This window comes from Pollachius pollachius (assembly GCF_949987615.1).
Source record: "Pollachius pollachius genome assembly, chromosome: 12".
Lineage (NCBI taxonomy): Eukaryota > Metazoa > Chordata > Actinopteri > Gadiformes > Gadidae > Pollachius > Pollachius pollachius.
This window is the reverse complement of record NC_136945.1, coordinates 18,151,827-18,179,401: the sequence shown is the minus strand read 5'-3', so window position 1 is coordinate 18,179,401 and position 27,575 is coordinate 18,151,827. Positions and strand designations below refer to the sequence as shown.

Here is a 27,575-nt window from a genome sequence, read left to right as displayed (position 1 = left end):
GACTCCAAGAATAATATTATTCCCCGCAGGCCTCACAGTTGGTATTTGAATCGTACCTCTGAGTCCCGTGATATCACTGCTCCTCCTGGTTCTGCTGGAGACCTTCGCTGTGGACCACCTGTCCGCTCCCACCAATAAGTCCTCTTGACCCGTTTCTGGACACCTCGGAGTTTGCTAAATGGAATTGAGCAAGTCCATTGAAATTCCTGTTCTTTGTGACACAGTGATTTCCAGCGAACCTCACGTTGAAACAATGCAAGTATTTCTGATATTATTCCAATTCCACCCTTTGCTTAATCATCGTCCCCCTCCCCCGGGTAACTCCTCCGTCCTCGTTGTCTGGGATTCTTATCTCAGCTGAGGAATGTCTGAGAGGCTCACAGACTCCGGCTCCGCAGAGAAGAAAAGACAATAAAGTCCCAGCCAGAAATATATTATCTTTTAAAAATAGATTTCGTATTTTCCCCTTCCCGATCTGGGATCATTAAAGCCCTCTCTTAATGATCTTGTTCTAAGCTCCTTTTTGGGTCAATCCAGTAGCAAGATTTCAAACAAACATCTGCAAAGCTCATCATTTAGTTCAGATCTCAGACCTGAACGCATTTAGCTTGCTCCCATGCTAATTTAATGTTCAGCAGACGACAGTCAAGCATTCTAAAAAGCATCTCTAGAACCTCAGAAGAGCCAGACGGCACCAGATGATAGAGCTGCTGCCTGTATGGCTTTCACTCCTACTCTGGACTCAATATCATGTCTATAGACGGGCCCGATGACTCTATCAATCAATTTAAACAAGTGTGCATCATATAAACACATAAAACCATACATTTACCAATCAATCATATCTTTCAGACCGCTTACCCCATGTTGGTTGCGGGCTCCGAAGAAGGTCATCCTCTCCATCACAGAGACGGAGCGTCTCTGACTGACCTCCCTGCCTTTGCTGGTGGATTCATTCGGCATTCTTCACTTCTTGCCCTTTTTTATTGTCCCAGTTCACAGGTGTCCTCGTGTTGACTCAGGGTGTAGCTCGCGGCACGAGCTCTCAGACACACACACACGCACACAATCCTCTCACCCCTCATCCTCACCTCAACCCTACCGCAAACACAGACACATGCATGCACACACACACACACACACACACACACACACACACACACACACACACACACACACAGTGGCTGTCCAGCTCTGAGAGACTTGGATCCCCAGATGCAGACGTCTCACTGGCCTTGGTACCTGAGCACCAGCTGTAGAAAGAGAGTGTGTGCGTGTGTGTGTGTGTGTGCGTGCGTGCGTGCGTGCGTGCGTGCGTGTGTGTGTGTGTGTGTTTGTGTGCGTGCGTGCGTGCGTGTGTGTGTGTGTGTGTTTGTGTGTGTGCGCGTGTGGCTCCGGGCGGAACGGGGCAGATGTTGGCCGTGGGGGCGGTGTCTCCCCAGGCCCATTAGAGAGGGTCATTCTGCAGTGACGGGTCTGGTCACGTCCCACGCCCCCCCCCCCCCCCCCCCTCAGTGACCGCTCTCTGTGGACACCACCTCCTCAACCCCCCCCCTGCATTCCTCTGATTCCATTCCTGCTGTCAGAATGGTTTTGACCCTCAATAAATCAAAGTAAAATGACATTGTTAACTCTGTTTGCCTTTATTGCTTAACAAGCGTGTTTAAAAAAGGTGTTTGTGATAAATGCTAATGAAAGGGTGTGTTGGACCAGTGTGAAGATGTTCCTGGTTCCTCTGAGAGGGAAAAGCCTGTTTGACAGAAGCTGCTTCTGTTGACTCTTCTGTCCTCACCTCGTTGACGCTCATCTCTCATCAAACACTTCATAGTTCTAAAACTAGACTGGACTTCAGCCAAGAGGCCGTGAACACGTTATTCTCACTAACTTGATCTAGTGAGAAGGTACTCAGTCTCATGTTCGTCTGTATGTTCATGTGTTGGCGTGCCTCGTTCCTGTGAGTGTTTTTTTATTTTTTTTTTATAAATTAGTTAATTGGAAAACATCACATCAAAAAGCATAAATCTTGGACATTTTTTTTGTTGTTGTTTTTTTGAACAAAACACATGAATAAAGAACAAAACAGCTTACATCTTAATTTTACAAACAGTTGTTAGAACCTCCTGTAAAGCGCTGATACATTAAGTATAGTATAGTTACAGCTAAGTCTCAGTGCTGTCGTACACTTCATCAGGACTAGTGGAATGCCTCTTGTACAATCAAACGGCTTGGTCGGAAATACATTTTATTATTAATGTGCAAGTTGTGTTTTGTCTATAGAAGGTGTCCCAGGTTTTAGGTTGACACGGTATCCAGTGGAATCCACTCCCCATACCGGGCGGATGAGTTGGCCTGAAGCCCGGTGACCAGTGCCAGAGAGCGGCGTGGTAATCTGCTCTCAGGGTAGTGAGACGGCATGACATGTAAGCTGAGGTGTAATATCATCAGCTCCTCCCCTCCTCCGCCTGGGAGAGGCAGAGCCACCTGTACTGGGAGACGAGCCCCGTCGGACAGAGAGACCTGTGCCACTGTACGCTGCTAGGGTCCAGGGATCCACTGACACCTGTGATGAGAGCCGCCCCGAACACAAGCAGGAAGGCGTCCAGGTACGTGCACTGTGTTTATGGTAGAACATGCTGCAATATTGCGTGTACGTCCAATCCTCAAATACTATTTCACTTTTAAATATTTAGCGTTTGTAGGTAACAGGTCAATATGGAAATATGTCAATGCTATTGATTCATTCATTCAATCGATTGTTTATAGTGGTGCACAAATATGATTTTCTATGCTCGGGCAAATGTGGATTAAATAGGCATGAAAATCGATGTACAGACTGCTGTCATTGTCAACTAGTGCATTGTGTACGTATGTTTCATGGGAATTATCATTTCACTGAAGTGAGGATTCAGACCTGAAACAGACAGGGCAGGATGGCATGGGACTGTTGTAACCGGCTGCTCCTGTTGTTACCGGCTGCTCCTGTTGTTACCGGCTGCTCCGGTTGTTACCGGCTGCTCCTGTTGTTACCGGCTGCTCCTGTTGTTACCGGCTGCTCCTGTTGTTACCGGCTACTCCTGTTGTTACCGGCTGCTCCTGTTGTTACCGGCTGCTCCTGTTGTTACCGGCTGCTCCTGTTGTTACCGGCTGCTCCGGTTGTTACCGGCTGCTCCGGTTGTTACTGGCTGCTCCTGTTGTTACTGGCTAGTCCTGTTGTTACTGGCTGCTCCTGGGCCTGTCGCTCTGCATTTAGACCTTAAGGAGCAGGGCTTAGGAATGCTGAGCCAGTTAGTCAACACTAAAACCCACAGAGAGCTTCATTGGATCACAAACACACACACACACACACACACACACACACACACACACACACACACACACACACACACAACCACTGCCACTGAGAAGCTGGTCTCATGTTACGGCCTGGCTGTTCCTGACCCGCCGTGCTGTTTCGTCGTGTCAAAGCATCATGTCTCTTCCACCAGGCGGACGACGCACTGAGCTGCTCTCGGATGACTCCCTTGCAGATGTAGGCAGCGGCGGTCCAGTCCTTAGCCCAGGCCCCGTCCACAGAACCCCACCATGGCGGCCCTCTCCGGCCCGGCGGTATCGGAGCGCTCCCTCCCAGCTCCGGGGTCATCGGATCCGCCAGCTCCTCTCTCCCCTCCCGGCCCCCTCTCCCTCAGCCCGTCGCTCCAGAACCGCCCGCAGCCCCAAACACCGCAGCGCACGGGCATGGCGGTGTACAAGGCCTGCGCCCGCAACGACTCCTACTCCCTGGCGCAGCTCATCCAGCTCGGGGTCACCCAGGAGGCCGTCCGCGAGGTGGACAACAACGGATGGGTACGCAGACACGGGAGGGTCATGAAGCTTGGAGGGGTACGGAGACACAGGAGGGTCATAAACCACGGAGGGGTGCGGCGACACAGGAGGCTAGGGGAACACAGGAGGGTCCTGTTCCCTCACCTGGTGTCTGTGAGGCCATGGAGGTGTACTGGAACACAGGAGGGTCACTATTCAATTAATTTCAATTCAATTTTATTTGTATAGCCCTTAATCACCATTACAGTCTCAAAGGGCTTAACAGGTAAAATATTTATGACACCCCCCTTTACCCAAGCCCCCACAAGGGCAAGAAAAAACTCCCTTGAAATTAGCAAGGAAGAAATCTTGAGAAGAAACGCATAGTGGGGGATCCCTTCTTCCAGGGATGGTCAGGAGTGCAATGGGTGCCATAATTGACATACAGGTAAATACATGCACATCATGTTAAAATGGTGATGTGGTGCTGGCCGGTTGACCATGAGGAGAGTCCAGGCATCCAGTCCAGTCACCGCAACACTCTAGAACAGACAGAATAATGAATTAGAACGGAACAGTACATAGTGGGAATGTATACTGCATTAACAAAACACAAACAAACAGAGGGGTCTTCACTTCGCATCTGTCGTTTTCACAATCCTATGTTCCAAATGCAAGATCGTAGAGGTGTGTTTTGAGCTTTCCTTTGAATAGCTCCACAGAGTCAGCTTCCCTGATCACTTGTGACAGCCTATTCCATAGGAAGGGGGCTCGATAGGCAAACGCTCTCTGTCCAGCCGATTTCTTTTTAACCTTCGGCAGTGAAAGAAGGCCAGCTCCCGAAGACTGCCTAAGACACTACCCTGGTGTCTGTTCCCTCACCTGGCCTCTGTTCACTCAACTGGTTTCTGTTCCTCACCTGGTGTCTGTTGACTCACCTGGTCTCCGACAGACCACGGAGGGTCACTCACCTGGTGTTTTTTAGAGCATGGGTACAGAAACACCGGAAGGTCACTACCCTCCTGTGTTCAGCAGCTGCCAGTACGTAGGTGGGAGGCTGAATTAAAGACAAGTTCTGACCCCCTTGACCGGCTTACTGTGAGTGGGAGGGGCTGATAGTATGATTCTTGTAAACAAAGAGAGGCATGGGCTGGCCAGCAATTTAATTTGTATACTATATTAGTTATAGGAGGACATTTTATTATCAACATTATTCAAATCACTACAGATATGTCCAGGTCAGGTTACATATTGTCACCTAAACAATAACACAATAACTACCTTAACTGTTGCCTGATGAAGGTTCTACTTTGCTTGTTTCCTAACAGAACTGCTTAATGTTGGCGTGTCGTAAAGGCTTCCTGCAGATCGTGTACGTGCTTCATGACTGCCCCTACCTGGACGTCAACCTGCAGGACAACGAAGGAAACACTGCACTGATGATCGCTTCACAAGCAGGTGTGTACCTCCAACTTGCTAACCCTAACACTTCAGCCCAGACTGCAGCCTTAACCCAGCCTCTCGGCCGCTACCTGTCCAGGTAGGGCCGGGAGGCTGGCTTTAACACCTGCTTCACAGCCTCCTGACCAGGTAGGTCTGGGGATGACAATGGGAATTGAACCAAGTACCTAACGGCTAGGAGTCAAACACTCTACACTGACCTGTCCCTCTGTGTGTATTTGCTGCTCTGTGATGAGCTCTGTGTGTGTCTTCTGCTCTACAGGTTACAGAGCTCTGTGTGTATCTGCTGCTCTATAGAGCTCTGTGTGTATCTGCTGCTCTACAGAGCTCTTTGTGTATCTGCTGCTCTATAGAGACGTGTATCTGCTGCTCTATAGAGATATGTGTGTATCTGCTGCTCTATATAGCTATGTGTGTATGGGCTGCTCTATAGAGCTCTGTGTGTATCTGCTGCTCTACAGAGCTGTGTATGTGCTACTCTATAGAGCTGTTTATATCTTCTGCTCTATAGAGCTCTGTGCTTATCTGCTGCTCTATATAGCTCTGTGTGTATCTACTGCTCTATATAGCTCTGTGTATCTGCTGCTCTACATGTGACAGAGCTCTGTGTGTATGTGATGCTCTATAGAGCTGTTTGTATCTGCTTCTCTATAGAGCTCTGTGTGTCTGCTGCTCTATAGAGCTCTGTGAGTATCTACTACTCTATAGAGCTCTGTGTGTATCTGCTGCTCTACAGGTGACAGAGCTCTGTGTGTATGTGATGCTCTATAGAGCTGTTTGTATCTGCTTCTCTATAGAGCTCTGTGTATCTTCTGCTCTATAGAGCTCTGTGTGTATGTGCTGCTCTATAGAGCTCTGTGTGTATGTGCTGCTCTTCAGGTTACGTGAGCTCTGTAATGTATCTGCTCAACTACTACCCGGGCGTTGACACTGAGATAAAGGACTGCCGAGGGTTCACCGCGCTCATCAAGGCTGCCATGAAAGGCCGCAATGACATTGTGGCGATCCTGATCATGGCCGGTGAGTGGCCTCCTCGAACCCTTCCGACACACGCCTGACACCTACTAATGTGCCTGGTTATGCTACTAAACTGGTTGGTTTCCTTGAAGCGAAATCCTTTTTGCACAAATTTGATATATGTTAGAGAGCTCTAATGTGAACCATGACTTCCCTATGGGACTGAATAAAGAATATTTTAGAATAATTTCGCTGAAGACATGTTTTTTACTTTACTCTCACAAAAGCATTTAGTTTCACCGCAGGCCTCCGCCTCCGCCGGACGCTGGCTGAGTGCCACTAACACTCCCTGTTCCCACTGAAGGAGAGATTTCAGGGCTTTGGGAGATCATGAGGGCCCTAAGCCTTCGCTAATCTCAGACTGAGGCGGAGGCGGGGGCAGACTGGCTGTTCCCACTGCTATGTCCAATCTCTGCTCATGTAATTCTTCTATGGTGTGTTTTGATCTGCCACCCGTTTGCGTGTGTGCTACGATGAGACGGAGGTGTAAACGGCCCCCCCACCCCGCTCTCCTCCCCTCCCAGGGGCCGACATGCACGCCGTCGACTCCAGCAAGGGGAAGTGCGCCCAGGAGTGGGCCCAGACCACCGGGCGCCACGAGACCCTTCAGCGCATCCAGCGCCTGCTGCAGCGGCCCCGGGCCGAGCAGTGCTGCCTGGACTACGGCCCCGAGGGGCCCGGGCTCCTGGCCGCCGCCCCAGCGTCCGACCGCGGCGGGGAGAACCTCGCCCGGCGCATCAAACACACGCTGGGCTGCGTCAGCCCGCAGGAGCCGCAGGATGACGGCGCCCTGGACCTCATGGTGCGCATGACCAGCGGCGTGCGCTGCCCCCTGGTGGCCACGGCGTGCCGGCCTCTCTGCCCCAGCAGCCCCCCCCAGGTGGGCAAGCGACGGCTGGCGGTGGCGGAGCTGGTGCTGATGCACACGGAGGAGGTGCTGCGCAACGGCGCCGTCAGCCACAGCGACGCCCCCGAGTCGCCCGACGCGTCCTGCAGCAGCTCCGAGGTGCTGCCGACCATTTCCTGTACCCGCGATGGCGAGCGGCGCGGCAGTATCCTGTCGCTGGCCTCCACCCGGGTCAGCGCCCTGCTCCCCCGCGGCCTGGCCCGGAGGAACAGCGTGGCGCCTGCCGGCAGCATCCCCAACATCAGCGTCAGCCGGTCAGGGGAGGAGACGCCCAAGAAGGAGAACCTGATGGTCAACCAGAACGGATACCTGGAACCGCCCACCTGGAAGTACAACAAGAGGAAGAAACCCAAGAAGAAGGACGACGACAAGTCGAAGACTCCGTAGCGATATCAAATAGAGGAGGTTGGATCAACTGCCAAAGTATCGAAGTCATAATAACTAACAGAACAGAACCAAAGCACAATACAGAACGTTTATGTCCGTCGCTGTTGCCATTATTACTTTTTTCTCTCAAACGGTTATTCTCCTAAACTGGTTGGTTTCCTCGAGGAAAAAGCGGAACCACCAAAATTCATTTTGTACAGATTTTATAAATGTTAGAGAGCTTTAATGTGAACTATGACTTTCCTATGGGCCTGAATAAAGAATATTTTAGAATAATTTTGCTGTAGATATGTTATTTTTTCAAATGTAATTTTACTTTACTACCGTTCAGTTTCATGGAATGATTTATTGATGTATTTGTATTTAAGTATTATTACACCAAAATCTGTACTCTTGAATTATGCCTGCTTGAAATTATGTTTGGTTTGTTGTTAATTCAGTTTATTTACTGGAGTAAAGGCCAATAATCCAAGCCAAGTAACAGTGGTAAATCGAATGAAAAGGTCCACACCTTTTGGGAGAAGAGATAAGTAATGATTAGACAAGTTAAGTGTATATTTGGCTTACACGCAGGAAATACAAGGGGATTACACTACTAAACACAATAAAACAATGCAATCCAAAGTGGCTTATAACAATTTGTTTTCTGACAAAATTGAAGATGACCAAAATACCTCTGGTGCTTCTGTCCTGACGATGACCTGCGCCGTGTTTCAGTCTGCTGCCGCCTAACGGCGGAGTCTGGAACAGCAGCACTGTGACTGGCTGGTTGTCGTCACACACACACACACACACTGCCAGCGCTGGGAAATAAATAAACACACGGATGTCATGCGTCGGGAGTTGGTTGACCATGGCTAAAACCCGTGTTTTGTTGGCCGCTGTCCTCCAGGCAATGCTGTGGGGAGCCTGCGAAGGTGAGTCTGTCTGCCCGCCCGCCTGTCTGTCTGCCTGCCTGTCTGTCCGTCCGTGTTTAAACCAGCCTCGTCTCAACATGGCGCACCAACATGAGCTAACACGGCTAACCGAGCTAGCTGGATAATAAACAAATCGCCTCGACACCCGAAACGAGGTCATCAGCAACCGTCCTACACACTTTATACTGTGTGTACAGTGTGTGTTGCGCTGTGAGGTCGTGTGTATTTAGTTCATGTAAACCGGCTCTGACGGAGCAGATGAGGAGACCCTATCTCACAACCCTTATTATACATGACATATTATACATGATATATTGTAACGAACCGATGTAGAACATAATGTACATGAGGACTCGGTACTCTGTCCGCTTCACTGTCCGCTCATTGGGATGTTGTCAACAGCGTCCCGATTGATCTACTTAGTGTTGTTATGACAGTGTTGTTATTGTGATGCAAACCAATCATCGCATGTTGACCATTAACCTCCTCACGCATCACAGGTTGACCCTGACCACGTCACATGTTGACCCTTAACCTCCTCACACGTCACATGTTGACCCTTAACCTCCTCACACGTCACATGTTGACCATTTACCACCTCATACGTCGCATGCTAACCCTGAACCTCCTCATGCGTCACATGTTGACCATTAACCACCTCACACGTCACATGTTGACCCTTAACCTCCTAACGCATCACACGTTGACCCTTAACCTCTCTGTGTAGCCAGCAACACTGCTCATTGTATTCAACTGCTGTCAATCATTCCCATAACCTGCTGTTATCCTGTGATGATGTAATGCCGTTTGGATCGCTTGAATGCCTCAAACAAATTTTTATTTATTTATGTTGGAACTAAAAACATCTGATTGATTATTGACTACTGATGACTATTATGTTTTATTAGGTTATATGGTGTACAAAGGGCTTAGATTGTAGGTATATCAACCAAGCCTTAATCAATCGATTCAATTAATCATTGAATCTAAATAATGTATATTTTGTGTTCTCCAAGTCATATTATTGTGTCCCTCTTTATAGGCCTATGTACACATACAGGTCCACCGTAATGGACCATCATAGTCCTATATTTATAGGTTTATCATAGGCTCATGTATAGGTCTATCATGTATGGCCTATATCTCAATGTTACTTTGTGTAACATGATGACATGCTGAATACATCCTACGTTATTTCCGTGCATGTTCTTGGTGTTTATCTGAAGCTTGGGCTGTAGAGCTCTGGCGAGGCTGGCTGGGTGAGGTTCACTCTGTGATGATCCTGGTTTGATGAGGTCTGCATGGCTGTGAGGGTTCACTCTGTGATGATCCTGGATTGATGAGGTCTGCATGGCTGGGTGAGGTTCACTCTGTGATGATCCTGGATTGATGAGGTCTGCATGGCTGTGAGGTTCACTCTGTGATGATCCTGGTTTGATGAGGTCTGCATGGCTGTGAGGTTCACTCTGTGATGATCCTGGATTGATGAGGTCTGCATGGCTGTGAGGGTTCACTCTGGGAGGAGCCTGGTGTGATGAGGTCTGCTTGGCTGGGTGAGGTTCACTCTGTGATGATCCTGGATTGATGAGGTCTGCATGGCTGTGAGGGTTCACTCTGGGAGGAGCCTGGTTTGATGAGCTGGGTGGTGCTGGAGGGTGGCAGACTGGACTCTCTTTAACTCATTTGGTCCATTGATTTACCAGGTCAGTCAGGAGTCATTTGGAACAATGGTTAAATACATATAGCTTGGGTTTTAGGTGTTTAATGTCAATGTATGATTTTGAACTGGCATTTTGAACACATCTGCCTGAAGGCTTTAGTCCTCCTGATGGTTCTCCTCATTGTCCTCCTCATGGTTCTCCTCATGGTTCTCCTCCTCCTCCTTGTCCTACTCATGGTCCTCCTCATGGTCCTCCTCATGGTTCTCCTCATGGTTCTCCTCACGGTGTGTCCCTCTCCTCCTCAGCTCTGTGGTGTAACTGCACCACCATCCAGTGCAGGAAGACCAGCCTCCGGTGTGAGACGGACGGGGCCTGCATGACCTCCACCTCCTTCCTGGAGGGCCAGGAGCAGCACGTCCGCGCCTGCATCACCCAGAACGACCTGGTGCCCCCCGGGCAGCCCTTCTTCTGCCTGGGGGCGGCCGGCCTGCTCAACATCTACTGCTGCTACACCGACTACTGCAACAGCATCGACCTCCAGGTCCCCTCTGGTGAGACGCTGACCTCAGACCTGCTGACCTCTGACCACCTGCTGACCTCAGACCACCTGCTGACCTCTGACCTGCTGACCTCAGACCACCTGCTGACCTCTGACCTGCTGACCTCAGACCACCTGCTGACCTCAGACCACCTACTGACCTACTGACCTCTGACCACCTGCTGACCTCAGACCACCTGCTGACCTCAGACCACCTACTGACCTCTGACCATCTACTGACCTCTGACCTGCTGACCTCAGACCTGCTGACCTCAGACCTACTGACCTCTGACCATCTACTGACCTCTGACCTGCTGACCTCAGACCACCTACTGACCTCTGACTCCCTGCTGACCTCAGACCCCCTGCTGACCTCTGACCACCTACTGACCTCAGAACAACCCAATGACCTCAGACCACCTACTGACCTCTGTGAAGTACAATAACAACACGGTAACGCACAGATAATGACGTTCAGGACTAGGTTATGACTGACAGGTAATGACTGACAAGTAATGACTGACAGGTAATGACTAATGGGTAATGACTGACAGGACCAGGTAATGACTGACAGGTAATGAGGATCAGGAACAGGTAATGATGGTTAGGACCAGGTAATGACTGACAGGTAATGACTAATGGGTAATGACTGACAGGTAATGACGATCAGGACCAGGTAATGACTGACAGGTAATGACTAATGGGTAATGACTGACAGGTAATGACGATCAGGACCAGGTAATGACTAATGGGTAATGACGATCAGGACCAGGTAATGACAGTCTGGACCAGGTAATGACAGGTACCCAGGTCAGGTCCTCTCCTCACCCTCTCCTCTCCTGCTCCTCAGCCACGTCGCGGTCGGGGCTGGCGGCGGGCGTGGAACCGGCGGGGCCCTGGGGCCCGGTGGAGCTGATGGCGGTGATCGCGGGCCCCGTGTTCCTGCTGTGCCTGCTGCTGATGGTGGGCGTGTTCATCTTCCAGTACCACCAGCGGGCCTACAGCCACCGGCAGAGGCTGGAGGTGGAGGACACGTCCTGCGACCACCTCTACCTGGCCAAGGACCGGACGATCCAGGACCTCATCTACGACATGTCCACCTCCGGCTCCGGCTCAGGTCAGGACCGCCTCCTCAACACCGGGGAGTCCTGGTGGGACTCCCTGGGGTGCTGTAGTGGGTCTGTGTGAGGGTGCTGGTTGGGTCCTATAGTGTGTGAGGGGGCTGATGTCTGTCTGTGTGAGGGTGCTGACGTGAGGGTGCTGATGTGAAGGTTCTGACGTGAGGGTGCTGACGTGGTCATCTGTTAGGGTGCTTATGTGAGGGTGCTAATGGTGTCCTGTAGTGTGCGGATGCTGACGTGGTCCTGTATGAGGGTGCTGATGTGAGGGTGCTGACGTGGTCCCGTGTGAGGGTGCTGACCTGGTCCCGTGTGAGGGTGCTGACGTGGTCCTGTGTGAGGGTGCTGATGGGAGGGTGCTGACGTGGTCCCGTGTGAGGGTGCTGACGTGGTCCCATGTGAGGGTGCTGACCTGGTCCTGTGTGAGGGTGCTGTTGTTCCGGTGCTGACGTGGACCTGTGTGAGGGTGCTGATGTGAGGGTGCTGACCTGGTCCCGTGTGAGGGTGCTGACGTGGTCCTGTGTGAGGGTGCTGTTGTTCCGGTGCTGATGTGGACCTGTGTGAGGGTGCTGACGGGAGGTTGCTGACGTTCCGGTGCTGACGTGGTCCCGTGTCCGCAGGCCTGCCCCTGTTCGTCCAGCGCACGGTGGCCCGCACCATCGTGCTGCAGGAGATCATCGGGAAGGGGCGCTTCGGTGAGGTGTGGCGCGGCCGCTGGCGGGGCGGCGACGTGGCCGTGAAGATCTTCTCCTCCCGGGAGGAGCGGTCCTGGTTCCGCGAGGCGGAGATCTACCAGACCATCATGCTGCGGCACGAGAACATCCTGGGCTTCATCGCCGCCGACAACAAAGGTGCTGCACTCTCCGGACCTCAGTACACACTAGATATACAAGATATACTACCTCAATATACACTCTGAGGACCTCAATACACATTATACTATATGCTACCACAATATATATAATATACACTCTCCTGACCGCAGTACACACTAGATATACTACTACCTCAATATATATAATATACACTCTGAGGACCTTAGTACACACTAGATAAACTACCTCAATATAATATACGCTCTGAGGACCTAAATATACACTAGATATACAAGATATAATACCTCAATATACATTCTGAGGACTCCCTATATACACTCGGAGGACCTAAATATACTCGCCGAGGACCTCAATACACACTAGATATACTACTTCAATATACACTCTGAGGACCCCCTATATACACTAGATATACTATCTCAATATATATAAAATACACACTAGAAATGTTGTCTCAATATACACTGATGACCCCCTTTGTGTACTAGATGAAATATCTCATACAATACACACCTGTAGTGTCTTAATACTTTATACATTCAGCGTACCTCAATATATACAATACTATCTAGTATATTCACTCCCAATAGACTTATGATTCGTCATAAATCATTCTGATTTCCCTTCCCACCCCTTCCTCCGGTCGCTAAGACAACGGCACGTGGACCCAGCTGTGGCTGGTGTCGGACTACCACGAGTACGGCTCGCTGTTCGACTACCTGAACCGCTACCCCGTCACCATCGAGGGGATGATCAAGCTGGCGCTGTCGGCGGCCAGCGGCCTGGCCCACCTGCACATGGAGATCCTGGGCACCCAAGGTGGAGTGGACGGCTCGAGGTTCTGCTGAAGGCCAACAGAGCTCTGGAGCTCAACCATACGACGGTTCCTTTAGCAGCAGGGGACGGAGGGGCGGGCCCCCTGGGTCTGAGTTAGGGAAGGGCCCCCTGGGTCTGAGTTAGGACCCCCTGGGTCTGAGTTAAGGAAGGGCCCCCTGGGTCTGAGTTAGGACCCCCTGGGTCTGAGTTAAGGAAGGGCCCCCTGGGTCTGAGTTAGGGAAGGGCCCCCTGGGTCTGAGTTAGGGAAGGGCCCCCTGGGTCTGAGTTAGGACCCCCTGGGTCTGAGTTAGGGAAGGGCCCCCTGGGTCTAAGTTAGTGACGGACCACATGATAGGGAAGTTAGGGACCGCCGTGGTCTGAGTCAGGGGCCCATGGTATGAGTTAGGACCCCCATGGTCTGAGTTAGGGACCCCGTGGTCTGAATAAGGGTCACCCTGGGTTTGAGTTAGGACCCCCTGGGTCTGAGTTAGGACCCCATGGTCTGAGTTAGGGACCCCGTGGTCTGAATAAGGGTCACCCTGGGTCTGGGTTGGGGCCCGATCCCCTGGGACTGAGTAATGACCCCCCCCTGTGTCTGAGTTAGGGACCTGAGGTGACGTGTTCCTCATGACCCGTCTGCTTGTCTCTCCACAGGGAAGCCGGGCATCGCTCACCGTGACCTCAAGTCCAAGAACATCCTGGTGAAGAAGAACTGCACCTGCGCCATGGCCGACCTGGGCCTGGCCGTCCGCCACGACTCCCACTCGGACACCATCGACATCGCCCCCAACCAGAGGGTGGGCACCAAGAGGTCTGTGTGAACCCTCTCAGGGGTAGCTCTCTCCTGCCAGTCCAGGCAGTAGAGAGCTCTGTTGTGTCTGAAACTGCCCCAGTGTTTCTCATGCCACACGTGGCAAAAGGCGTTACGGTATATTGACACTGATGCATGTCCTGGCACTTAATGTACGCACTCATTGTGTGTTGTACATCCTGGCACTTAATAGTAGTAGTAATTAGTAATAGTACTTTGTGTAGCATTTTATCCTACCTATCTTTGTTGCATACGGGGAACGGGTTAACCTAGTGATTGTTAGGGCTTGACACTTGGTTCTATGAACATCCTTACCATACCGATATTGGTGTTTGTCTTCTTCTGACAAATGGCCTTCGTAAGTGGCTTTGGATAAAAGCGTCTGCTAAATGCCCTGAATCTACTTATGGTTTGAGTGAACTAGAAGGAGTCCCCTCCCAATGGTGGAGCCCGATGAGGGCCGGCCCGTCCGTCCCCCGGGTACACGTCGGAGCCCTGTAAGGTCCGTCTGTCCCTCAGGTACATGGCGCCGGAGGTCCTGGACGAGAGCATCAACATGATGCACTTTGACTCCTTCAAGTGCGCCGACATCTACGCCCTGGGGCTGGTGTACTGGGAGATCGCCCGCCGGTGCCACAGCGGAGGTGAGTCAGCTCAGTCTGTCCCTCGGCAGGCCGGGGAAGCGACTCACTCGAGGTGTAACCCCGGTCCCGCTCTCCCCAGGGGTCCACGAGGAGTACCAGCTGCCCTACTTCGACCTGGTGCCGTCCGACCCGTCGATCGAGGAGATGAGGAAGGTGGTGTGTGACCAGAAGCTTCGGCCCAACGTCCCCAATTGGTGGCAGAGTCACGAGGTACGGAGACGGAAAGGATGGAGTTAAAACCGTTGGTTATGCCAGTGTGTCGGCCGTTTAAAGTCTCTATAGAGCTTCCAGCTATCTGCGCTTGCTAATTATTCGTAGTTTTCTTACACGTTTTATTAATGTGATTCAACCCTCCTGTCTCCCATCTCTGAACCCCTCCGTCTCCTCCGTCTCCTCTCCTTGTCTCCTCGTCTCATTGGTCTCCTTGGTCTCCTCTGTCCACTCTGTCTCCTCGTCTCCTCCGTCTTCTTTGTCTCCTTCATCTCCTTCATCTCTTTGGTCTCCTCGTCTCCTTGTCTCCTGTGTCTTCTTTGTCTCCTTCATCTCTTTGGTCTCCTTGTCTCCTCGTCTCCTTCATCTCTTTGGTCTCCTTGTCTCCTCGTCTCCTTCATCTCTTTGGTCTCCTTCGTGTCCTCGTCTCCAGGCGCTGCGCGTCATGGCCAAGGTCATGAGGGAGTGCTGGTACTCCAACGGCGCCGCCAGGCTCACCGCCCTGCGCATCAAGAAGACCCTGTCCCAGCTCAGCGTTCAGGAGGACATCAAGGTCTGAGCCCAGTGACCACGCAGCCCTACGGACCGCTCACCACCTGGGAAAGGACGGACCCCTGCTCCCCCCCCCCACGGGGCGCAGGAACACAGGCAAGCCTTTGGAGAGAAGGAGCTGAAGGTGAAGGCCAGTGGCTCTGTAAATCGTCACTCCATTAACACTCCTGCCAGCGCCGAAGCCCTCGATCGGAGCTTCCTGAAGCCCTACCTCGTTACCCGGCCAAACTACTGAACCGCCCCTCTCCTGTCCGCCGTCTGTCCGTCCGACCGACCGACAGACGTTTCCTTCCGCATGCACACTGTACAGGGGAGATCGGGATGTGTAAATAATATCGTTATGTTGTGATAGTCCACCGACCCCGCCCTCTCCAACCAGCCCAGCCTGACCCCGGCCCACTCCCCGGTGAGGCCAGCTCGTGGTTCCTCGTGATTCCCACCGGTTCCTTTGATCTCCGTTATACAGGCGCACGTTTCCTCAGCAACACACTGGAGAGCTTATTGAATAATCACGTTCTGTTCGACGGCAGTCTCCCCCTGGCTGTCGTTTGCCCTGTTCGGCATGTGGTTCAGCCTCCCTTGTACAGGCTGACACCAGATCTGTCACGGCGGTCCAATCAGGTCTTAGCCCCTCGGATGGGCCCAGAGCCTCTCGCCCCACGACTGACCCCAGATCTGTCACGGCGGTCCAATCAGGTTCTTGGCCCCTTGGATGGGCCCAAAGCCGCTCGCCACGCACGGTACCTCCTCAGGTGTTCCCCTACCTTCTGATCCACAGCTTTGCTCTCTGTGACTTCAAAACCAAAACCTCTAAATCCAGCAGACCCGGGTCGAGCCGAAAGAGAGCGGAGACGCGCGGCAGGCCTGCGGCTCCCGGCTGGGGACACAAGACGTCTCGTCTTTCAAGCGTCCCCTACGGAGACCTCTGACCTGACCTACCGTCACCATAGCAACGTTAGGAAGAGGGGACAAGCAGGTCAACCACTCCTGGTTAGATTAACCTTTTGCCATATTTAACACACTCCAGTAGGTTGAAGGAAGAGTTTATTTGTTTGTGCTTGAGGCTCACAAACTATTCCTGCTGTACATAGATTATAAATACAATCAGTTGATGGTCGTTTGGTATTAGATCACTTGGTGGAATACACTTTGATACTCATCTCAAAATGCGTTGCTATCCTTAATGGTTTGATGTACGATAGTGAAACTTCAATTACTACACAGGTATTCTGTTGCTCGTCGTGTTTCTGTCCACCCATTGGTCCGTGTTGTTCCAGCTCCTCCCCCTCTCCTTACCTCGCCACGCTCAGCCAGAATGTCTGTGTCCTTCTCTTTGGGGCTCTGTGCTAAACAGAAAAAGGTACAGCTGATGTAAAGTCCTAGCACATTATTTATAATATCCAGTCCTCATGCTGTTGAGTATTTAGGAAATCCTTTGAAGGTGAAGACTAACCTGATGGTGACAGACCGACTGTGTTCTCACACTGCAACACTAGCCCGTGTTTGTTCAGGATTTCCTCACTGAGAGGCGAGGTTTCCACGTAAACCTCACCTATCAGTTGTATTACTCTGAATCATGCAGCAGATTCGATTTTGTAAGATCTGGTATTTCTTACAAGTCCTGGGAGAGTTTGTTTAGCACTAACTGTAACCTTATTATTCGTGAAACCTACTACTACTACTGATTCATCTCGTGGTAACGCACATGAATTTGTATTTATTTGTTAGAATGTATGCTTTACCTGCACTGTTGTTGATTTTGCACACATCTCTATGAGGATAGTCAGTGAATAGCGCACTTAGCTGGAGAGGCTCAGAGATAGATCTCTACAATCATAACGTCTAAATGATCCCCATCGTGTAAAATTAAAACATGTCTTGCCTAACAATTTATGTGATTTATCTTTTTAAATAATATTTTAAGTACACTTAAAGATAAGCAATGAGACTTCTCATATATTACTCAAAGACCAAATGTTTGCTCACACACAAGATTGAGATTTCCTCAGTCTCAACACTACACTGTACTTACATTATTGAATTAAACATATATTTGACTTTCCATTAAAAATGAATAAAATGTACTATGGTTCGGTGTTTTGTTTCCATGTCCTCATTTATAGTCAACACATCCCTTTTGGTATGTTCATGTAGTTTATTGGTTCTACTCCCCTGGGTTCAGACCCATCAACGCCTTTGAACAACAAGATCAACTGCTTCTCGTTGTGACTACTGAATGTCTCATGAGTAGAAAAGGTAGTGGTTAAAACACCTTCCTGTGTTGACACACTTTGACAACTAAACTTCTGCTATGGGAACACAATCAGGTATTTTGAAGAGCAAGAGTTTCATGGTATGCTACTGCTGGCCAGGGCTGATGTAGAAGAGCACTATTATATGAAGTTACAGAAATAGATTTAACCCAATTAATCTTGGGTCGTTCAGGTCTTATTTCAAAAGGTAACAAGCTCAGTAGGATGCAATTTATATCGTAGGATCCGCTACAAAGCCTCGCGTAACGTAAGAAGGCACTAACCTCAAGTCATTAATCAACGCTGCACTAACCTCAAGTCATTAATCAACGCTGCACTAACCTCAAGTCATTAATCAACGCTGCACTAACCTCAAGTCATTAATCAACGCTGCACTAACCTCAAGTCATTAATCAACGCTGCACAAATCCAAGCAGGTGGATCAAGTTCTGACTTGTTTGGTTTGTTCACCTTCAGCCCTTAACCCCCCCCCCCCCAAACAGTGTAATGCTGTTAACCAGTACAGGAACCATGTAAAGCAGCTCCCACTCTGCATGGTGTGGAATCAGAGTTTACAGTGAGGAGACCTTCGCCCCACCAGGCCAGAACCAGAGGGCCCGCCCAGGTGTACCGCTCCACTAACGAGGTGTACTCATCCACTTGAGGTGTTCCCATCCACTAACGATGTGTACCGCTCAGAGGCTCAGCCGTTTAGCCTCCTAATCGCTCACCGATGTTAACAAGCCTTCCATTAGGAGTTTTAAATCAGGGAAAGTAAAAAGCAATAACATGTTCAGAAACGATGAAGAAGCAGATAATCCCTTTAATTCCCAGCCTATGACTAATAGTAGTTGTACTTGTCATACAAGCCACAGGTTATTGGACTGCTTCAGCAACAGAGATGAGATGTGCATGTCACTACAGGAAGAATGGTGGATCTGGATAGATATATAGATATAGCTAAGATAAAAGATTGGTTTAGTCATCATTGAAGCAGACATAATAAATGGGACATTATAAACCAAATAAATAGCCAGTGTGTGCATTCAAAAATATCACATATATAATCAGAAAACGGTATATTTAAGGTTATTCTACATTTACAATTTGCAGACCTCAGTCTGAGCGTGATTGGCCAGGGGACTGTAGTTTAAATCAGCAGAATGTGGTCGGAGGGAGGTGACTCGACAGGTGGCTACAGGCCTCGAGGAATGCAGCTGAACGGTGGAACAGGTCCGTTCTTCGACCTGATCCTGCATCCGCTGGAATCATACCACAAAATGACAACAATGAACGCCGCAGGGAATGGACTGTGCTGGTGATTTCGACATGCTGGCCGTTGACTCGGTACAGAACAAGGCGATTGTTTTTGTCAAGAGTCGTGGCAGAATATGCGGCCATGATAAACATCTTGTAGGTTATGTTTTTGGTGCTAATAAATCAGCTTGATTAAAAAGAAAAAAACATCCTTCATCACTCATTAACGGACATAATTGTATTATTACGCATCTCTGGATTGATCAAAATAAAGATGATAATGGAAGTCATTGTAATTAGAGCCCGAGAGGCTCCTGTATGAAACATGTGGCCCCTAGAGGCCATGTGCTGTGTCGGGCCCCTAGAGCGATGTGCTGGGGGCCCCTCTCACGCTGTCCCTTCTCTCATCGAGGCTCCCAGAGCTGTCCGTGTTACTGGGGCCTCACGACGTCCCTGAAGAGGAACAGGAAGTCAGGGTCAGAGAGGAGGTCTTCACTTGTTGGTTCACTGCTCTGACAACCAGGTGAGCACATTGAGGCCCTATAGAGTCGGGATGTTACCAATGATACCAATTATTTCCTTCCAGATACCGATTCCCTAACATGAGTATCGGCTGATACCGAGTATACAGTGGGGCAAAAAAGTATTTAGTCAGCCACCGATTGTGCAAGTTCTCCCACTTAAAAAGAGAGAGAGGCCTGTAATTTTCATCATAGGTAAACCTCAGCTATGAGAGACAAAATGAAAAAAAAAAATCCAGAAAATCACATTGTCTGACTTTTTAAGAATTTATTTGCAAATTATGGTGGAAAATAAGTATTTGGTCACCTACAAACCAGCAAGATTTCTGGCTGTCACACACCTGTAACTTCTTCTTTAAGAGGCTCCTCTGTCCTCCACTTGTTACCTGTATTAATGGCACCTGTTTGAACTCCTTATCAGTATAAAAGACACCTGTCCACAACCTCAAACAGTCACACTCCAAACTCCACTATGGCCAACACCAAAGAGCTGTCAAAGGACACCAGAAGCACAATTGTAGACCTGCACCAGGCTGGGAAGTCTGAATCTGCAATAGGTAAGCAGCTTGGTGTGAAGAAATCAACTGTGGGAGCAATTATTAGGAAATGGAATACATACAAGACCACTGATAATCTCCCTCGATCTGGGGCTCCACGCAAGATCTCACCCTGTGGGGTCAAAATGATCACAAGAACGGTGAACAAAAATCCCAGAACCACACGGGGGGACCTAGTGAATGACCTCCAGAGAGCTGGGACCAAAGTAACAAAGGCTACCATCGCTAACACACTACGCCGCCAGGGACTCAAATCCTGCAGTGCCAGACGTGTCCCCCTGCTAAAGCCAGTGCATGTCCGGGCCCGTTTGAAGTTTGCTAGAGAGCATTTGGATGATCCAGAATAGGATTGGGAGAATGTCATATGGTCAGATGAAACCAAAATAGAACTTTTTGGTAAAAACTCAACTCGTTGTGTTTGGAGGAGAAAGAATGCTGAGTTGCATCCAAAGAACACCATACCTACAGTGAAGCATGGGGGTGGAAACATCATGCTTTGGGGCTGTTTTTCTGCCAAGGGACCAGGATGTCTGATCCGTGTGACGGAAAGAATGAATGGGGCCATGTATCGTGAGATTTTGAGTGAAAACCTCCTTCCATCAGCAAGGGCACTGAAGATGAAACGTGGCTGGGTCTTTCAGCATGACAATGACCCCAAACACACCGGCCGGGCAATGAAGGAGTGGCTTCGTAAGAAGCATTTCAAGGTCCTGGAGTGGCCTAGCCAGTCTCCAGATCTCAACCCCATAGAAAATCTTTGGAGGGAGTTGAAAGTCTGTGTTGCCCAGCGAAGGCCCAAAAACATCAATGCTCTAGAGGAGATCTGCATGGAGGAATGGGCCAAAATACCAGCAGCAGTGTGTGAAAACCTTGTAAAGACTTACAGAAAACGTTTGACCTCTGTCATTGCCAACAAAGGGCATGTAACAAAGTATTGAGATGACCTTTTGTTATTGACCAAATACTTATTTTCCACCATAATTTGCAAATAAATTCTTTAAAAATCAGACAGTGATTTTCTAGATTTTTTTTTTCATTTTCTCTCATAGCTGAGGTATACCTATGATGAAAATTACAGGCCTCTCTCATCTTTTTAAGTGGGAGAACTTGCACAATTGGTGGCTGACTAAATACTTTTTTGCCCCACTGTATATACTGATACAGCATATAGCATTGTAATCAGTAATAGCACTTGTTCTTATCGAAGGGGTCTCGTACGATGACAGAAATGTATAGTCGGTTCACTAACCCTTTTTTCTCCCAGGTATAGATCATTTACATTTATAATTTATATTTATGACAATACATTTGTTTTCTTCTAGTTTAGCATGAGCAGCCATGTTTTTCCGACTGGTAGCTCTAACGCATGTAGGGTAGCGATGACGCATCTCCCATTCCGACTTTCCATCTCCGACCGTTGAGCAGGTCACGTGATGGCATCGGACTGGCGCATACTAGACTTGCAGACTTGCGTACTCGCGATACCCGATATTGCATTTTAGCCAGTTTTGGAAGAATTTCCGATACCGGTATCGGAGGAATTTTTGATACTGGTATCAGAACAACTCTATTCAGTCCCTCCAGAAAAACGCGATTGTGCGATCGCATAATTCAACGCGTAATCAGCCAAAGTCCACATATTCATGCGGGGGCCGCATTTTTTCAAATATGTCGCACTTTCACCGCATAAATTGCCGATTTCCGCGCAAAATATGCGGCCAAGCATTTTCGTTGCAAAAAAGTGACTTATTTCTTATATCTTAGCAGAAAGTTGAAAAATGTTGCGTTCACTTCACACGAGCAGCCATTTCCCCGTTGCCATGAGAACGTTAAGTGACGTAATTATGCGACGTGAACGTCATCGAAAAGCTGCATTTTTCCCAAGTTCCCGCATTTTTTCGCAAGTTCCCGCAGTTTTTGCAAGTTCCCGCAATTTCATTGCATAAATGTCCCGCATATTTCATCGCATTTTTTAAGAAAACGTGCCGCGTAATCAAGGATCTTTGGCCGCAACAATCACAGAAAAATGCCGCATTTTTCTGGAGGGACTGTCTATTGTAGACCTAGCATGGACCTTCAGACCCTTACCCTCCTCACCGTTGGTCAGCACTAGCGCCTGCAGGATGTCCGACAGAGAGACGATCCCCTTCACCACCTCGTTCTCGTCCACCACCACCAACCTGTGGACCTGAGAGAGCAGAGTGGGGCCCCAGGCTTAGAGGGGGGCTAACAGAGCACCAGGCTTAGAGGGGGCTTACTGTACTGTAACAGAGCCCCAGGCTTAGCGGGGGCCTACACCAGGCTTAGCGGGGGCCTACACCAGGCTTAGAGGGGGCCTACACCAGGCTTAGAGGGGGCCTACACCAGGCTTAGAGGGGGCCTACACCAGGCTTAGAGGGGGCCTACACCAGGCTTAGAGGGGGCCAAAGGGCCCCGTGTGGTCCCGCTCACCTCAGCCTCCACCAGCCGGTTGATGATGGCCTGCAGCGTCTCGGTCCGGTTGCAGGTCAGCACGCCCTCGAAGTACTGCGAGCGGTGCTGCAGGGCCTTGGTCACTGTCACGTCCAGGTTGTTGTAGTTCTTCTCCGCCGCCAGGTTCTGGGGGACCACAGAGCTTCAGGGGGAGGCGACTTCGCAGTGATCGTTCGCTATGCGTGATCATTGTATATTTTTCACTGCGCTGTTTTAACTCAAGAATCGACAATGACGGTAATAATTTGATTGTAGAGTTATAACGTACAACGTCTCGTCGTACGTTATTGCTCTAGAATCAAATTATTACCGTTGTTTATTGATTTAAATAATCACTATAATAATATAATTATATAATAATAATAATTATGTATAGCTTTGTAGATCAGGCTAGATTTTGACTAGATCATGTGACTAGCCACGGACCAGTTTAACTCATAATGGGGAAACCACTGACCAACCGTCAGTGTTGTGTTGAAATCTCTTAGTGAGAATTTATTGGAAATCATGACTGAGAAAGCCCTTGTAATATCCTGTCTCTTCTCATTAAACATACCCAACTACAGTCGCTCACCAACTTCCACAAAGATCTCAAGACTCAGAGTTAGCCTACACTCTTCATAGCCTCCCCCCTCACCCCCCTATGCAACTATTGTACGTCCAGGCACTTAAAAATAGTACTTAGCATGGGGTAGCATCTTTAACTAGCTATCTTTGTTGTATACGGGGAATGGGTTAACCTAGCGATTGTTAGTGCTTGGTACTTGGTTCTATGAACATCCTTACTGTACCGACTGGGATATATTGTTGTTTCTCTTTCTTCTGACAAATGTACGCATTGTAAGTAATCGAAAGTATTCCCTTTGGACAAAAGCATCTGCTAAATGCCCTGAATGTAAATTTACACCACGGTAAAGACACAGCGTCGGAGAATACTTACGATGACATCGAACTTGGAGTAGATATCCACCACCCGACCTGTGGACAAACAAAGGGAACGCACAGGGGTCAGTATCCATGGGAACAGCACTGTCCCGAGGTGGAGAAGAGCAGCCGTCTCCCGCCTCATGTACCTTTGTCGTCGACCACCGGCAGGGCCGAGACCCTCTGCTCCACGAAGATCCCCAGCGCCGTGTAGAGGGGCGTGTCCGCCCGCACCACCGCGATGTTCTGGAATGTTCCGATGTGGAGGTCCTCTAAGGTCCTGTCTAAGAAGGCTGGTATGGGCATCTCCGATATCTACGAGCAGAAGATGGAGAGCTCGTTGTGACGTCTGGTGACAGATCCCGCCGTTATCATCCTCGTGAGTCAAACTCCGAGAGGCTGAGGGGTGGAGACACTCACAAACAGCTTGAGGAACTTGAGGATCCTCTTGTGTGTTAGAATGTAAAGGGTGTTCCCGGTTAAAGGGTCGATCACCGGCAACCGGTGGATCTTGTTCTTGAGCAGAGATGAAACCGCGTCATACAAGCTGGGAGAGAAGAGAGGCCGTTAGAGAGACAGTAACTGTCCCGCGGGGGAGAGAAGACAGCGTTAGAGAGACAGTAAGTGTGGTGTGGGGGAGAGAAGACAGAGCGTTAGAGAGACCGTTAAGGAGAGAGAAGACAGAGCGTTAGAGAGACAGTAACTGGTGCAGGGGAACGGAGGATGGATCCGTTCAGACCAGTACCTTGCGTTGGGCGGTATGCTGACCAGGGGTTTGAAGGAGTCCTGGAGATACAGTTCTGTAACGACAGGGTGAACAACGTGATGCATGGTCCAATAAGTCTGAGGGGCCAGATATGCAGATATGTTTGTTTGAGTAAACGTCTACCTCTCCAGGTCTCAATTTTGTGCTCTTCCAGCTCATATATCTGGACCTTAACAGTAACACCAAAGCGGTTAATGTACTTTTCATAATTGCATCTTTAGTAAAAAACCTCCAAAGCCCCCACGGTTCAGGTCTTACCAACGGAGATTTGTAGTAGCGATGCAGAATGTTGATGAAGTCTGTTATAGTGAGCATTCCTGTAGAAAGAAAAAACCATCGGATCACTTTAGTTTAGTGGTTAAAGTCACAGTCAGTGCAATTACATGGGACAGCTAGATCGGATTAAGCCTTATACCGATTTTGCTACTCGAACGGACTGTGTCAATTATCCAAACGTACATGGCCTTTAAGAGATCGGATAATGGCCGGAGCATGGCTGAATCCGCCACCCTCGGTGGCGCTGTAGCCCTTTCAACAAGTGGTTATAGAGCCACTTCCGGGTGACCTCTACATCCCAGCACCAACAAACACAGGCGGCATTCGAGAAAGATGTTTTCAGTAGACAGCTGTCAGTTCACTTCGGGTCCATGTCATTTCTCCGACGCTCCATTGTTCCGACCTCTCGGCCGTTTGCGGACTCCTCCGGCGGCGGAGCAGCGGGAGGAGTCCAACAATGGAGTGTCAGAGAAATGACATGGACCCGAAGTGAACTGACAGCTGTCCCGCATCAACAATCACAGCAACAATCCCTTTCTCCTCCATGTAGCGTTTCAATCTTGACTTCAGACTCAAAGCCAAAATTCCTTTCCCCCAGTTCCTTCTCCACCATGGCCGAGATAACCCCCACTACGAGTCTTTGTTGTGGAAGTACCAGAGAGTCGGAGAACCCGACGCGGTCTTTAAGATTCATAATATCCGAGAATATCCCCGTCAGTTCGGTCGGGGCGCAATGAATGAATAAATATCGTATCACGTCAAATGAAAAAAACGTTTATTTTGACAGTTGTGCCCGAAGTTACTGCTTTACAACCTTGTTGATGACCAACGTTTAGGAAAACATGTACTTTTAATTCAGCCTTGTGTGAAATCGAAGCGTAGTGTGTACTGAATGCATGTTGATGTGTTGGGGTTTCACTTTATAGGGGCTTCCTCCATCTTCTGCGTCACCTTTTTCAATAAATCGCCGTTTCTCGTTTTCCGACGGCGACAACCATAAACATATAAAGAAATAATTAAATATTTATAAAGAAATAAGGATTTTTTATATGTCTATGGCGACAACAACACGACTACCGTCTCCTTCTACTTGCGGCTCACGTCCCCCGGTCGCAATATCTCGAGCATGCGCAGAACGCGAAATCCAACGCGGGTTTACATGTACGTAGAAACCGGACTATGATCGAGTTATCTAGATGTTCTTATCCGATCTCGCTTGTCCGTTCATGTACCGATTTCGGTCCGAAGTAGATCGGGTAAAGGTGTTTACATGCATTTTACAAGTCCGGTTGAGGTCTTATTCGTTTCTTTATCCGATATTGGCTCTGCATGTAAACGCACTGTGTGTAGGGGTGAGACTTTCAGAAATCCTTACCCACAAAGCATTGCTTCTTGCTGTCCCACAGAGGTGCCGCTCGCACACCGTTTGAAACAAGCGCAAAAAACGCCTTCTTGACCTGAATTAAAAAACATTGACACAATGACAACCAGCTGAAAGCAGTAGGCCGACACCAGAGATTCAGTGCTCACTCACCTGCAGCGACGTGTCGAAGACCACCAGCTTGGAGCTGGTGGGGACCAGGTCGTAGCAGCGGTGGGACTTCATGAACCGCGTGTACACATTGTGCTCCGGGTCTAGAGCCAAGAGAAAGGACTTCACACTCAGGCCCTCCACATCATACAGGCTGAGAAAGACTTGCAATAAGTGAAGCAGAAGTCTGAATCATACCTTCAACGACTTGCTCTTTTTTGTTGTCCAGATCCTCAAGGTGCGCTGGGATCTAAAATATAAAGTCATCCTTTGATTAGGTACCAAAATACAAAGCAAAGCAATGACAGGTTACCCCCTATGCTTATGAAACGTACATAGTGCGCATTCGGTCCTCATAAGGTTGTTATGTCCTCATATGTCTGTTATGTCCTCAAACGGTGCCTTATGTCCTCATAAGCTGCGTGATGCCCTCATAAAGTGCATCATCCACAGTAAACAGACTTCCCTCGGTGGGTCGCTGGATCAGACCCAGCTGCCCCTAACTCCTAATTCCGGGGAGATGTCCCCTCGTCCCGGGGAGACGTCCCCGTCCCTCGTCCGGGGAGACGTCCCCGTCCCCTCAACCCGGGGAGATGTCCCCTTAAGCGACTCCTTATTTAAACGTAACCTTCACCTATAGAACGGTGAAGGTTACGTTTAAATAGACACCTGTTTGGTGTCTATCCGGTAGGTGAGTCTGAGGACATCATGTTGGTCCTCAGAGGCCCGTCACAGGGCTCCTGTCCTTATCATAAAGTAGCATAAAGAAGCTAAGGGAGGTCGGACTTACACACTCCATGTTCCTCCAGCGCTCTGTCTCCACGACACGAAGGTCCCGATTCACTTCACCGCGGGATCACACAACCTACCGATCTTCTTTGAAGTGTTTTGAACTAACTTCAACTCTTGAGCTAGAGCTTTGGCTAGCATGGAGGCTTGGACGTGCTGCACGTAGACAAACGTCAACGACGCAACCAATAGGAGAGCAGCACGGTCGTCCTGCGTGCTGCGTCATCATGTCAATAAAATGCCCATGGATCTGTCCTTGCTGGAGGGGAGCTCTGGCGGTTCATCCTCTTGTGAATACATTCGGTGTGGATTAAACTCACTCGTTCTAGCCATTGGCTACATTAATAAAAATGTTTTGGTGTTTTGAAGAAGATGTTATATGTGTATACAGTTGTCTCTCATGGGTATATTGTGCCCATACTGATTTATGCAAACAAAAACAAAAAGTATTTATCGAACAATCATTGAAAATGACAAATCAAAGGAGTAAAGGATTTATTTATATACAAAACTGTTTACAGCAAGTGTTCTGAATTACCATTGCCCCACCTGAG

General features: G+C 49.3%; 3 protein-coding genes across 3 annotated transcripts; 2 read left to right on the top strand and 1 right to left on the bottom strand.

The window, feature by feature from the left end:
- Positions 1–3,582: 3,582 nt before the first annotated feature.
- Positions 3,583–7,573, top strand: ankrd33ab (ankyrin repeat domain 33Ab; the record flags this gene model as incomplete). The annotated part of the gene is made up of 4 exons (XM_079747919.1): positions 3,583–3,843; positions 5,130–5,259; positions 6,142–6,282; positions 6,804–7,573. 4 exons carry the CDS (start codon positions 3,583–3,585, stop codon positions 7,571–7,573), a joined length of 1,302 nt encoding a protein of 433 aa, XP_079604045.1.
- A 711-nt stretch (positions 7,574–8,284) lies between these two features.
- On the top strand, positions 8,285–17,773 carry LOC307083891 (activin receptor type-1B-like). Its single transcript, XM_079747918.1, has 9 exons — positions 8,285–8,490; positions 10,457–10,702; positions 11,540–11,806; positions 12,428–12,658; positions 13,295–13,462; positions 14,114–14,270; positions 14,790–14,914; positions 14,994–15,124; positions 15,558–17,773. The coding sequence occupies exons 1-9, from the start codon at positions 8,400–8,402 to the stop codon at positions 15,681–15,683; spliced, it is 1,542 nt and encodes a 513-aa protein (XP_079604044.1). The 5' UTR covers positions 8,285–8,399; the 3' UTR covers positions 15,684–17,773.
- A 960-nt stretch (positions 17,774–18,733) lies between these two features.
- Positions 18,734–27,171, bottom strand: prkag1 (protein kinase, AMP-activated, gamma 1 non-catalytic subunit). The gene is made up of 13 exons (XM_079747501.1): positions 27,023–27,171; positions 26,431–26,482; positions 26,236–26,336; positions 26,077–26,158; positions 24,684–24,742; positions 24,549–24,594; positions 24,405–24,459; positions 24,080–24,206; positions 23,809–23,974; positions 23,676–23,713; positions 22,715–22,861; positions 22,352–22,451; positions 18,734–19,638 (listed from the first exon to the last, which is right to left on the bottom strand). Exons 1-13 carry the CDS (start codon positions 27,029–27,031, stop codon positions 19,628–19,630), a joined length of 993 nt encoding a protein of 330 aa, XP_079603627.1. The 5' UTR covers positions 27,032–27,171; the 3' UTR covers positions 18,734–19,627.
- Between the last annotated feature and the right edge of the window lie 404 nt (positions 27,172–27,575).

Coding starts and splice junctions, on each gene's coding strand:
- LOC307083891 (XM_079747918.1), top strand. CDS start 8,400: ATGTCATGCGTCGGGAGTTGGTTGACCATGGCTAAAACCCGTGTTTTG. Junction 8,491..10,456: donor GCTGTGGGGAGCCTGCGAAG/GTGAGTCTGTCT, acceptor TCTCCTCCTCAG/CTCTGTGGTGTAACTGCACC. Junction 13,463..14,113: donor GGAGATCCTGGGCACCCAAG/GTGGAGTGGACG, acceptor GTCTCTCCACAG/GGAAGCCGGGCATCGCTCAC.
- prkag1 (XM_079747501.1), bottom strand. Junction 26,337..26,430: donor AAAAGAGCAAGTCGTTGAAG/GTATGATTCAGA, acceptor TCTTGGCTCTAG/ACCCGGAGCACAATGTGTAC. Junction 24,207..24,404: donor AGCATACCGCCCAACGCAAG/GTACTGGTCTGA, acceptor CTTCTCTCCCAG/CTTGTATGACGCGGTTTCAT.